General features: G+C 41.1%; 1 protein-coding gene across 8 annotated transcripts in view; it reads right to left on the bottom strand.

Annotated features, from left to right (window-relative positions):
- Positions 1–12,714, bottom strand: part of FAT3 (FAT atypical cadherin 3) — a 607,093-nt gene that overhangs the window by 84,084 nt on the left and 510,295 nt on the right. For all 8 annotated transcript variants that reach the window (XM_050940215.1, XM_050940199.1, XM_050940224.1 and 5 more), the window contains 3 exons: positions 10,735–10,931; positions 9,815–9,968; positions 8,197–8,430 (listed from right to left, as the gene is read on the bottom strand). In XM_050940215.1, coding sequence (XP_050796172.1) covers positions 8,197–8,430; positions 9,815–9,968; positions 10,735–10,931 — 585 coding nt within the window. The remainder of the gene's footprint in view (positions 1–8,196; positions 8,431–9,814; positions 9,969–10,734; positions 10,932–12,714) is intronic.

Here is a 12,714-nt window from a genome sequence, read left to right on the forward strand (position 1 = left end):
TGTGGAAATACAGCTTTTTTGAACGTTTAATACATTCTTTTAAAGAACTTTGAATCTTCATACCCATTATTCTATCTATTTTTTTTATCTCAATGAAGTTTGCTCAGCTTTCGGAAATTACCCTTAGGCACGAAGTATTTATGGTAATTACTGGAACTGTCCCCCATTTGTCCATATTCAGTGTTATCTGGTCATGATCACCAGTCCCTCAGCACTTATCACCCTTCAGTCCAGTGATAATTCATCTTTATTCATCGTAAGGAGCTATCTTGTGTTGGGTACAATATCTTTTGTGTTAAAAAATTATCATGTACAAGTCTTAGAAACTGTGATGTTGGTTGAATGGTACCTCCAGCATATGTCTCCCATGATAGACTGATCAAATAAAAGACTGACTAGAAGGAGCTTGTTAGACTTCAATAAATTGCCAAAAACACCAGTACTGGATGAGGGAAATGGAGAGCTGGATCTGCCAGCTGGCCACCACAAATGTTAAAGCTCCAGGGATGGGGTCGACTCCAGCGATCAGCCCAGCAAACAGGTGATTGGGGCGGCCACGGGGAAGGGGCAGCACGTCTGGCTCTTCGACGGCGGGTCCCTCACTCCCGCTCAGAGCGAAGGACCTGCCACTGAATTGCCGCCGAAGACTGAGGCAGCGGCGGTAGAGCACCAACAGATCACGATCATGGCTTGGTTTTTTTTTTTGCTGCTTGGGGTGGGAAAACCTTGGAGCCGGCCCTATCTAGGGACCAGATTTCTAGAAGTGTGTAGGCACCTGAAGAAGGATACTGGTGCCAGCCTAGTTGGAAGTAGTAGAATTTTTGAAAGCATCCAGGCACCTAACTCCCATTGGATTTCTCCATTAAGTTTTCCTGTAGGGAAGACGTTGCACAACAGATTCCACATATCAGATTGCTATGGTGTCTCTGCAAATCTGGGAGTTTATCTGCTATGCCATAAAACTAGTAACATCTCAGGTCCCAAAGCCTCTATACTCTATCTACAATAGCAGGATGGTGGGCTATTTCACTAGCTTGCATGATACAGGTGAGCTCCACGAAAAATCAGGAATTTCCAGTAAAAGTAGGGCAGATAGCAATGTTATATGTTTATGCTTAAAAAAATCAATAATTGTAGTGTAACAAAGGGAGTTGTGTAGCCCCTCCCCTTTCTTCCAGATGCCCACTTAATTAACAGTTTGGACCATCATCTTTGGGGAGAGGTAATATAAATTGAACTATACACTGTATTGGAATATGCTCCTTGTTATCCAAAGCAATTCTCTTCAACTGAAAGTTATGAAATTGGAAAGCAGAGCCCTCCCATTCCTGTCCCCCTCTAGCATGTGTATCTGCCTAGATATAGATGGGAGCTACCAACTGTGTATCCAAGAGTTCAGAAGAACAATGGAGGTTTGATCAGTTCATTCTTCTGCTTCCAGAGCCAGCCATATGAAACAAAATCAATGAATGTATTAAATATAAATCAGACAATTTAGGTTCAAATCCTGCATAGTTCTGAGTGCCCTCTGTGCTGCAGTCAAGCAGGTTGCCAGTTCCCACCAAGGCAGCAGGCTAATTCACTCACATGCTCATCTCAGCAAGGAGGGAAATAGGATTCTAGGATGGAGGCTCGCCGACCTCATCAAGAGGGCTTTAAACTAGAAAGTTGGGGGAGATGGTTGGGAAATGTTCGGGAGATCTCCACGCCAGAACATAACCTGGAGAGGGAAGTAAACAAAGTGAGCGGGGATACCCTTGTGGCCCCAAGATTTGATCCAAGGAGGAATAGTGGAGTAGAAACCAGAGTAACGGGTGATGCTGGTGGCAGACAGTTTGTGCACGACGGGGGAAAGAATGTCACTGACGCCAAACGCCGAAAATTAAAAGGTTTGTACACTAATGCGAGGAGCCTAGGTAACAAGATGGAGGAACTGGAGTTACTCGTGCAGGAAGTCAAGCCGGATATTATAGGGATTACCGAAACCTGGTGGAATAGTACTCATGACTGGAGCACGGGTATTGAAGGCTATGTGCTGTTCAGAAAAGACAGGAAGAAAGGCAAAGGTGGGGGAGTAGCCTTGTACATCAATGATGAAATTAAATGTAGCGAAATAAGATGCAATGGAATGGATAACATGGAGTCCGTCTGGGCAAAAATCACGCTGGGTAAAAAAGCAACTAGAGCTTCCCCTGAGATAGTGCTTGGGGTGTGCTACAGACCGCCGGGATCGGATTGGGATATGGATAGAGACCTCTTTAATGTCTTTAATGAAGTAAACACAAAGGGGAAATGTGTGATTATGGGGGACTTCAACTTCCCGGACATAGACTGGAGGACGAGTACTTGCACGAATAATAGGGGTCGGATTTTTCTGGATGTGATAGCGGATGGATTTCTTCATCAAGTAGTTGAAGCACCTACGAGAGGGGATGCCATTCTAGACTTGGTGTTGGTGAGCAGTGAGGACCTCGTAGAAGAAATGGTGGTAGGGGACAACCTTGGTTCGAGTGATCATGAGCTGATTCAGTTCAAACTAGATGGAAGGATAAACAAATGTAGATCTGCGATTAGGGTTTTTGACTTCTCGAGGGCTAATTTTAAAGAGTTAAGGAAATTAGTTAGGGAAGTGGATTGGACGGAGGAATTAGTGGATTTAAATGTGGAGGAGGCCTGGAATTACTTTAAGTCGCAGCTGCGGAGACTGTCGGAAGCCTGCATCCCGAGAAAGGGGAAAAGAACCATGGGCAGGAGTTGCAGGCCAAACTGGATGAGCAAGCAACTCAGAGAGGGGATTAGACAAAAGCAGAAAGCTTACAGGGAGTGGAAGGAAGGCAGGATCAGTAAAGAAAGCTACCTTGCTGAGGTCAGAACATGTAGGGATAAAGTGAGGAAGGCTAAAAGCCGCATTGAACTGGAACTTGCAAAGGGAATCAAAACCAATAGTAAAAGGTTCTACAGCCACATAAATAAGAAGAAAACAAAGAAAGAAGAAGTGGGGCCGCTATACACTGAGGATGGAATGGAGGTTAAGGATAACCTAGGCATGGCCCAACATCTAAACAAGTACTTTGCCTCGGTTTTTAATAAGACTAGTGAGGAACCTTGCGATGATGGAGGGATGATAAAAGGGAATGTGGATATGGAAGTGGATATTACTGCAACTGAGGTAGAGGCCGTACTTGAACAGCTTGATGGGTCGAAGTCGGAGGGCCCGGACAATCTCCACCCGAGGATATTAAAGGAACTGGCGCGTGAAATTGCGAGCCCGTTAGCGAGAATTTTTAAGCGATCGATAATCTCGGGTGTTGTGCCGTATGACTGGAGGATTGCTAATGTAGTTCCTATTTTTAAGAAAGGGAAAAAGAGTGATCCGGGTAATTATAGGCCTGTTAGCTTGACGTCTGTAGTATGTAAGGTCTTGGAAAAAATTTTAAGGGAGAAAGTAGTTAAGGACATAGAGGTCAATGGTAATTGGGACAAACTGCAACACGGATTTACTAAAGGTAGATCGTGCCAAACCAATCTGATCTCCTTCTTTGAGAAGGTGACGGATTACTTAGATAAAGGAAATGCGGTAGATATAATTTACCTAGATTTCAGTAAGGCGTTCGACACGGTTCCGCACGGGGAGCTGTTAGTTAAATTGGAAAAGCTGGGAGTGAATATGAAAGTTGTAAGGTGGATAAGGAACTGGTTAAAGGGGAGACTCCAGAGGGTCGTATTGAAAGGTGAACTGTCGGACTGGAAGGAGGTCACCAGTGGAGTCCCTCAAGGATCGGTCTTGGGACCGATCTTATTTAACCTTTTTATTACTGACCTTGGCACAAAGAGCGGGAATGTGCTAATAAAGTTCGCGGATGACACGAAGCTGGGGGGTATTGCTAACACGGAGAAGGACAGGGATACTATTCAAGAAGATCTGAACCACCTTGTAAACTGGAGTAATAGAAATAGGATGAAATACAATAGTGAAAAGTGCAAGGTCATGCATTTAGGAATTAATAATAAGAATTTTGGATATACGTTGGGGGCGCATCAGTTGGAAGCGACGGAGGAAGAGAAGGACCTTGGGGTACTGGTTGATAGCAGGATGACTATGAGTCGCCAATGTGATACGGCTGTTAAAAAAGCAAATGCGATTTTGGGATGCATCAGGCGGGGTATTTCCTGCAAGGATAAGGAGGTGTTAGTACCGTTGTATACGGCGTTGGTGAGACCCCATCTGGAATACTGTGTGCAGTTCTGGTGTCCCATGTTCAAGAAGGATGAATTCAAACTGGAACGGGTTCAGAGACGGGCTACGAGGATGATCCGAGGAATGGAAAAACTGCCTTATGAAAGGAGACTCAAAGAGCTTGGCTTGTTTAGCCTGGCCAAAAGAAGGCTGAGGGGGGATATGCTCGCCCTATATAAATATATCAAGGGGGTTAACGTTAGGGAGGGAGAGGAATTATTTAAGTTTAGTACTAATGTAGCCACGAGGACGAATGGGTATAAACTGGATATTAGGAAGTTTAGACTTGAAATTAGACGAAGGTTTCTGACCATTAGGGGAGTGAAGTTCTGGAATAGCCTTCCGAGGGAAGTAGTAGGGGCAAAAGACTTTCCTGGCTTTAAGACAAAGCTTGATAAGTATATGGAGGGGATGTTATGATAGGATCGTCAATTTGGGCAATTGATCTTGAATTACCACCAGACAGGTCTGCTCAATGGTCTGCGGGGAGATGTTGCATGCGATGGGTACTGAGTTGCTGCGGAGAACTCCTTCTTGGGTGCTGGCTGGTGACTCTTGCCCACATGCTCAGGGTTTAGCTGATCGCCATATTTGGGGTCGGGAAGGAATTTTCCTCCAGGGCGGATTGGCAGGTGCCCTGGAGGTTTTTCGCCTTCCCCTGCAGCGTGGGGCACGGGTCGCTTGCTGGTGGTGTCTCTGCAGCTTGAGGTCTTCAAACCATTTTTGAGGATTTCAATAACTCGGTCCTGGGATAGGGGTTGTATAAAATTGGATGGGTGGGGTTCTGTGGCCTGCCTTGTGCAGGAGGTCAGACTAGATGATCAGATTGGTCCCTTCTGACCTATGAGTCTATGAGTCTATGAAATCAAAGGAGTGTCAGAAGGCACTGTAATGTGATCAGGCCAATTCACTTGTGTGTTGGCATAATTAAAAAGGAAATGTGATGGTATTGTCTTCATTTATCTGTAACCTGTTGAATGCTATTACATTTTACATAATACATCACTGTACTTAATTAACCCTAGATCAAGGCATGTATTAGAGTTTAGATGAGAATTTACTTAATGTGTAAAACTGCATGAAAACTAATGAAGGATTGTTTCTGGCTATCACATTGTTCATGAAAACGAAGGAAAGACTGGCTGGATGGCTTAATTCAATGCATTATGTATGTCTCTGTAAAGTTAACCAGGATTGAAGCCTTAGAACTGTCAATGAGAAGCATGCTAACTTCAAAGCCTGGGTCCTTGTGTTCAACAAAGGGAAATCTACAGAACTATGTTGTGATGGGAACATATGCCAGGCTGCTTTCTGGGGAAAACAGCTATAAGAATCTACCTTGGGAGCGATCCTGCATCTCTGAGCCATTTGGACACTTTCAGGGGGCATTCCAGATACAAGACAGAGATCCCCAAAGCTGTTTTGGGTAATCCTGAGAGATTTATGGAAATCAGGAGATTACTAAGCCTTTGCTAATCATTTGGATTTACAAACACTGACTCACTTGTAATGTATTTTTTTTACATTAATCTCTCAATAACTCTCGTTTCTTTTTCTTAGCTAATAAATTTCTAGTTAGTTTACTAGAGAAATTGGCTACAACATTGTTTTTAGTGTGAGATTAAGCACATCCTTTGACCTGGGGTAAGTGACTGGCCCTTTGGGGTCAGGAGTGACCTAATGTGAGGTGATTTTTGGTTTTAATAACTTTTCATCACTTAGCCCAGTTTGTCTGGGTGGCAAGATGCATTAGAGAGCCTCAGGCAACTGTCTTTGGCTCCATGGTGAGATTAATATAGCAATCCAGCAGTGCACAGTTGTTACTGGCTTGGTGAAATTGAATTATAGAATATACCACCAGTTTGGGGTGTAAGAAAACAGGGCACACCATCTGTCCGGAGATTAACGCTCCCACTTGTGAGCTACTCCAGACAGCATGACACCCTCAACTCTCAGACTTCATAAGGTCTCTTAGGAAAAGCTCAGCACATTTCATGACCAAGCCCTTAAGAAGCAACCAGAGGCACATCCATGTGTTAAATAATATATTGAGAAGCAGGTACTGCACAACAAAAACCATCAATAACTTAGCAATGGCACCAAATCTTCCTACTGCCTGGAAATTGCCCTAATTATCCTAAGAGTATCTGACCAAACATTCATTCAATATAATGCCAGTTCCTCCACATGATGTATTATATTTAGTGGGAAGCGTTCCTGGAGCCAACAACATGGCTTGTCTTTCAAGCTCTCTCTCAATGTTCTCCATGCTGGCATTCCTTTCTTCATTCTTCTGAAAAGGGTGCAAGTTCTCTAAATCGGAATTCACCCTCCTTACAGGTATCGAGTATATGGCTCTTCAAGGACCGAAATAGTAGAGGAATTGGCAGACACTGACACTGATCGTAAAATGCTCTGTGGAAAATATCTTTCTGGGCTCATTACGAGCTACACAAATGTTTTCAAGGGGAGTGGAGGATACTCTACAGAGATTTAACTACTGCATGTTATGAAAAAAATATCCGATCCTAATGCATTCATTTCCACAACAGTGGGAATATGTTTTTATAGTGCTGACTAATAAAACACTGAATTGTATTAAAATCAGTTTCATAAACCAGAATAACTCCTCCATCTTACACAGCCGTCTATGATTTACAGCTCTAAACATTATAGGAAGCCTATATATTCTTTCATATTTGTCATCACCTATCCACTTCTATAAAAATATGCAGTCTCAGAAAGAGAATGAATGTAGCAATTACCTCCATTGTTCGTGAAAACTAATGCACAAACTCCATTGTTCATGAAAACTAATAGTTCCTCATCTCATTATGTAAAGTTGATTTTAGCACAAACTTTTATCAACAACATTTATTCCAAATTCTTTGCTATCTTTTTTTGTTTTAAATGTCACTTCGTACATGAGAAAAAGCTAATTAAAACAGCAGTGGAAAATAAAAACACTGGGTTTGCAACACATGTATTGGCTTACTAAGAGTAATTGGCTTTTTCACTACAGGGCAGTACAATAAACAGTAATTGTGATTTTTCAACCAAGGAGCATAATGTGTTCTTTATAGATACAGTAATGAATGTTTGCAGCTTATTCTCCAACTTTACTGAATGCAGCAAATTTAAACTAGCAACCTTAACAACAGAGGATACTACCAGCATCTATTATAATTCAGAAAAATATGAATAAAAAGTATTTTCCACTCAGTGGAAGATCCTGGTTTGTAGGTAACATCACTCATGCCACGATTTCATAAAACATCTCCCAAAAATAAAGCAGAGAAAAGAAAAACTGTCAGACTCTATATTTATCTACCTAAAATAAATTAGATGAAAAAGAGCAAAGGCTTTTACAATTTAACACTTGTGTTACAAGACAAAAAAATCATGCCTAGATTTCATGATTAAGTTCTTCACATAACAAAAGGCTGCCATTAAAAAAAAATCAGTAAGAAAATAACCAGAATATCTCCAGTCTATACAAAGTACAACAATAGCAGAGTAAAATTATAACAAAGTTGTGATGAATCAAGACCTATATTTCTCTACCCAGGTACAGATTTCTACTGGTATATAACTATATTACCAGCATAACACAAAAAAAGGCATGGAGAACTTCAGCTCTAAAAGAACTTGAGATCTTTATAGCACAAAAGTTTAAACTTAACCCTAAATCCATCATAACTGCTACCAGTGATCTCTACAATGAGAATATGGTGATGACAGACTTCTCTGGCCACTGCAATACTTATACATCTGTGACACCATGCCACACTCAACAATGAGCAGCAGCAAAGGGGATAACGAAGGGGAGAGGAAGGAAAAGCAGAAGGGGTGAATAAGGAGAGAGAGAGAAGGAAGGAGGTGCCATCTCTGTCACAATTCTGCCAACCCATGCATTTTTTTCTGGGTACCAGTTATTCTTAGTAACATTTCTCACTTACCTACATCAGGATCCGTGGCCTGAACTCTGGTTAACAAAGCTTTAGTGGCTGTATTCTCATAGACACATGCGGTGTAATGATCAGTAGAAAACATTGGTGGATTATCATTAACATCTTCCAGGAAAAGATGGATTTCTGACTGGCAGAACCTGCCACCGCCATCTGTTGCCCTGGCAATCAAGTTGTACACAGGGATTTTCTCTCTGTCTAAAAGGGCCAAGGTTTTCAACTCACCTAAAATAGGGTAAAAGCAGCAATCATCATTATTAATATAAAAGATTATTCATTTTTAGATATTGTAAGTACCAGAAAGATCACATATTTTTCAGGAATTAAAAGAAAAAAAGAGGGAAAAAAATGGAACAAATAATAGTGTCCATCATTGAAAGGAATACAAAATCCTGAAAGCTTCATTTTTACTTCTCTTTATCCACCATAGTTAACTGCCAGTACAAATGCAGTACGTAAGCCAATTTGGATGACCTTCAAAGCCCTACAATTTCACCCATGGCTGAGAGTATAATAAACAGTATTTTTCATGTCTGCCTTTTGGTTACTCTCATAATCTCCATGGCTCTCTAGATTTCTAAACACATAAATGCACTGTAAATCTACTGATGACAGCAGAGATAATCAAACGTAAAGGGCCGTAATGCTGATCTTTGCCAACAAACAACTCAGAGAGTCTCAGGAGCTGCCTCTGTCTTCCCGTTTAGATCAGATATCTCATTCTCAGATACACGATATAGGCCAATGAAAGGACACAGGTGTGACCATGGGCATTAAGAACAACCACAAGGTAGCTTGTTCATATGCCACAAGTTTTAAATATTATCTGCTTCTTATAAAAAAGATAAATAGTCTTCAACCATTAAGATATTAGCATCTGGTACTAGTCAGCAGGACTGATTTAGTCTTTTATATGCCAGATCCCATATTTAAATACATTACACTTTATTCTGATAGGGGACAATAGCCCACCTTTAACATACTAAACACCTCCCACTGCTTCAACCTCTGTGATTTATGGTAACAAAACAGTACCATCAGATGCAGTGCTTCCTGTTAGTAAACCATGTATCAAAAACCATGTATCAAATCAGCAATACCCCACAACACTCCAACATGCTAATAAATACTATATTCATGGTCCTTCCACCCCAAAAGCTTGGATGAAAAGATAGTCTTTGCCACTGTACTGAAGATCAACACATTCAGGCTACTTCAGACCCTGGTGGAAGAAATGATTTCCAAAGCTGAAGGCTCCTCGTAAACGTTCGGTCAGCAGCTCCCTCTCTTTTATACCAAGTGGGCTCCAGACTCTGATGCCCACAACTGGTTTGAAGGTCTTGCTGGGAAACGTAAGGGTTAAATCCCCCTCAATGGATGGAATATCCAAGGTGGCTATCAAAGGGGTTCCTTCCCTTCTACTGTCCTATAACCGTCACCTTCAAAGTGGACATAAGTGCCTGCAATAATATAAACTGATAGCACAAGTTCAGATTTCCATGTGACACTTTAATGGAAAATGCATTAGCAATAATTGGCGAGAACTCTGGCCCCAACTGGTGGCCAGGGTTAGCAATGTCATTCAGAGACAAAACTTTTGTCACCTTACCGCTTTCTGGATCTAAAAAAAATTTATTGTTCCCAGGTCCAAACAGCGAATAGCGAATTTCACCATTGGATCCGATGTCTGCATCCTTAGCCCTGATCTTAAGGATGACTTTGTTTGATGGAATGTCTTCAGGAAATAATGCTGCATATGCAAACTAGGGACAAAAGCAGAAAACACGGGAGATGCAAGAGCTGCAGTTTATATTATCTTTGCACAGACATAATTTTGCATGGTTACTCTCTATAGTGCATGCACTTATAAAAGAAACAACTTTTCTTAAGGAACTTTAACTCATCAATATAAGATCTGAACCATTTTAAGTATCACAACACCAGCACAAACTAAAAACATTAGTAGGAGTGCAAAGGTGTTAGGAATAAAAAGGCAGACACACCTTATACACTGTCTACTCTGACTTTTTCTTGAACGCTCCCCTCATTTCACTACTGTAGCAGTACAACTTCATCCTTGATGGTGAGCGTGGGAGCGCAAGGACAGGACACAGGGTAATTTTACCACTGTATCATCTGTTCTCAGATAGGTCTAGATGTCATGGTGGTTAAACTGCCAGTGGCTACCTGTGTCCTGTCTATACTGACCCTCTCACCATTGTTACCACTAAAGGGGCTGCACCAACAATAATCTAACTTTACTACATAATAAGACAACTACCAGTGTGGAGAAGGCCAAGCCCCTTTAGCTCCACTGCTATGTTCTCTAAAACACTATCCTTCCACCTGCTTTAGCGAAACTATCTACACCCACCAGTGCCTCCCAGAACACGTCAGGCCACTGAACTAAGAGTGTACCATGAATGGAGCTAAGAAATGAAACTGGAAACCAGTGATAAATAATAGTGAACTTTATAGGAAAACTTTATGTCTAGTAAAATATTACACAACTAAAATTTGCTGACAAACCTGATCACAGACAGGACTATTATCATTAACATCAGTGACCGTCACTTCCACAGCAGCTTGTGTTACAAACAGGCCATCGGTAGCAGTGATGTTCAGAAAATAAATGTCTTGTTCTTCCCGATCTAGTGGTCTCTTCACGTAAACCTTCCATTCATTCTGAACCAGTCCCAAGGCGAACTTCCCTTTGGGATTCCCTCCTACAAAGAGGCAATAGAGGCCTATCAGAGCTTTGAATTCATTCAAACATAAACACAGATGCAGTTTAAAGGTGCCACAAGTAAGCAACTACTATTTTTCCTCATACCATGAGAAGTGCCTTCAAACTGGTAAATTTTGGAAATCTGTAATAAGATTATGGTCCCAGGCATTTGTGGCCCCTTGTATGAAAGTAAACACTAATATCCAAAGAAAACAAAATCCATTTAGCAGAGCTCAAGATGATCTCTTGTTTAGTTCTCCTGAAGGGCAATCAAATTCAAACTGTGAACAATCAATAGTTTTCTCAGGATGGTACAATTGTCTTTCCACTTAGTCTCAAGAGAGGATGTAATACACTGTAGCTCTTGTTACCAAGACAATTTCATTAGCTGTTGATTATGCAATCAAGGAATGGCAGTAGGTTCTATTAACGAATCCTTTAATGAAAGCTTTATCATACAGCTGTGCTGTTCTTATACTCATTAGGATTCTAGCTGTTTTTAAAAAAAAGTTTACATGACACAGAAAGACACATTAGTATTAAATAGCCCTAACGAGGGGTCATTTAAGGAATAGTTCAAAGATAAGCATTGCAATTAGATCAAATTTATCAGAGAGTGAAAGCTAGCGAAAGCCAGCTAGGAGTGAAGGAGATGAAGCAGAACAGCTTTTTATTATGCTGAAACACTGACACCGAACCTGGCAATATTACTTTTCCACATCATTAAATTGCATGGAGACAAAAGCAGCTTGTAGAGAGAAAGACTTGTCCCCATCATCCTCAGAGAGGGAAATAATGTCAATTCACACACTGAAGGACACAAGGAATTAAAAGTGATGTGAAAAGGGGCATGGTTCTTTGTCAATAACATTTCTAACGGTTATTTACACCTGCATTTGAAATGGTATAATCCCTAATCTCTTCTATAAGATGATCACCTTCAATTATCTTCCTTTGCTGTAGCCTGTTCTCCAGTCTTTGTCTTTATGTTGTCAGATTAGACTGCAAATTCTTTGGGTCAGATTATTACGACTTCCTATCTGTGTGTACAACTCCTAGAACATGCCTGGTCTGTAAAACTACCTGCACACATTCACCACATTCAGGCAGAATGGCATCTGTTTATAATGAACTCAGATGCAGCACGAATTGAATGGGAAGATGGACAAGCCCCACATTATTTCAATGAGCAAACTACAATTCAGGCTAACCTGCTATTTAAGCTTTTCCCACTAAGAGAAGTTTGCTACTGTTCTCTTAAAGAGAGACTGCAAAGATTTTTTTTTTTAAAGGGCTTGTGCCCTACTTCTTTGTAATGTAAAAAGGCAGCTCAAATGGTGCTTTTCATTAATTTTTTTTTCTCCTTAGCAATATCAGGAATGTAAGGTCTGATGTTCCTTGGCTTTGCTGGAGGGCTCACTTAGTGTCTTGGATGTGTGCTGTGAGATCTCTTGGCCCCTCCTGGAAAAGGTAGGTTTTTAATCTTTACTCCCAACTATTTATGTTCAGTATGTGAGAAAATAGGTATTAACAAAAACATAGAAAAGAGAAAAAGTTATAAACCGTTGGAATAAAAAAAAAATCACTCTTCCCCTGTGATCACATGACTTAATTAGGTGTGGCTACCTAGCATCTCAGATATCATAAATCTGCCAGTTCTCCATAAAGAGTCTCAGGGGCCTGGTCTATACTAGGAAATTAGGTTGGTATAACTACATTGCTCAGAGGTGTGAAAAATCCACACTTCTGCGTGACACCCTTAAACTGACCTAACCCCCAGC

The sequence above is a fragment of the Gopherus flavomarginatus genome, chromosome 1 (assembly GCF_025201925.1).
Source record: "Gopherus flavomarginatus isolate rGopFla2 chromosome 1, rGopFla2.mat.asm, whole genome shotgun sequence".
Classification (NCBI taxonomy): Eukaryota; Metazoa; Chordata; order Testudines; family Testudinidae; genus Gopherus; species Gopherus flavomarginatus.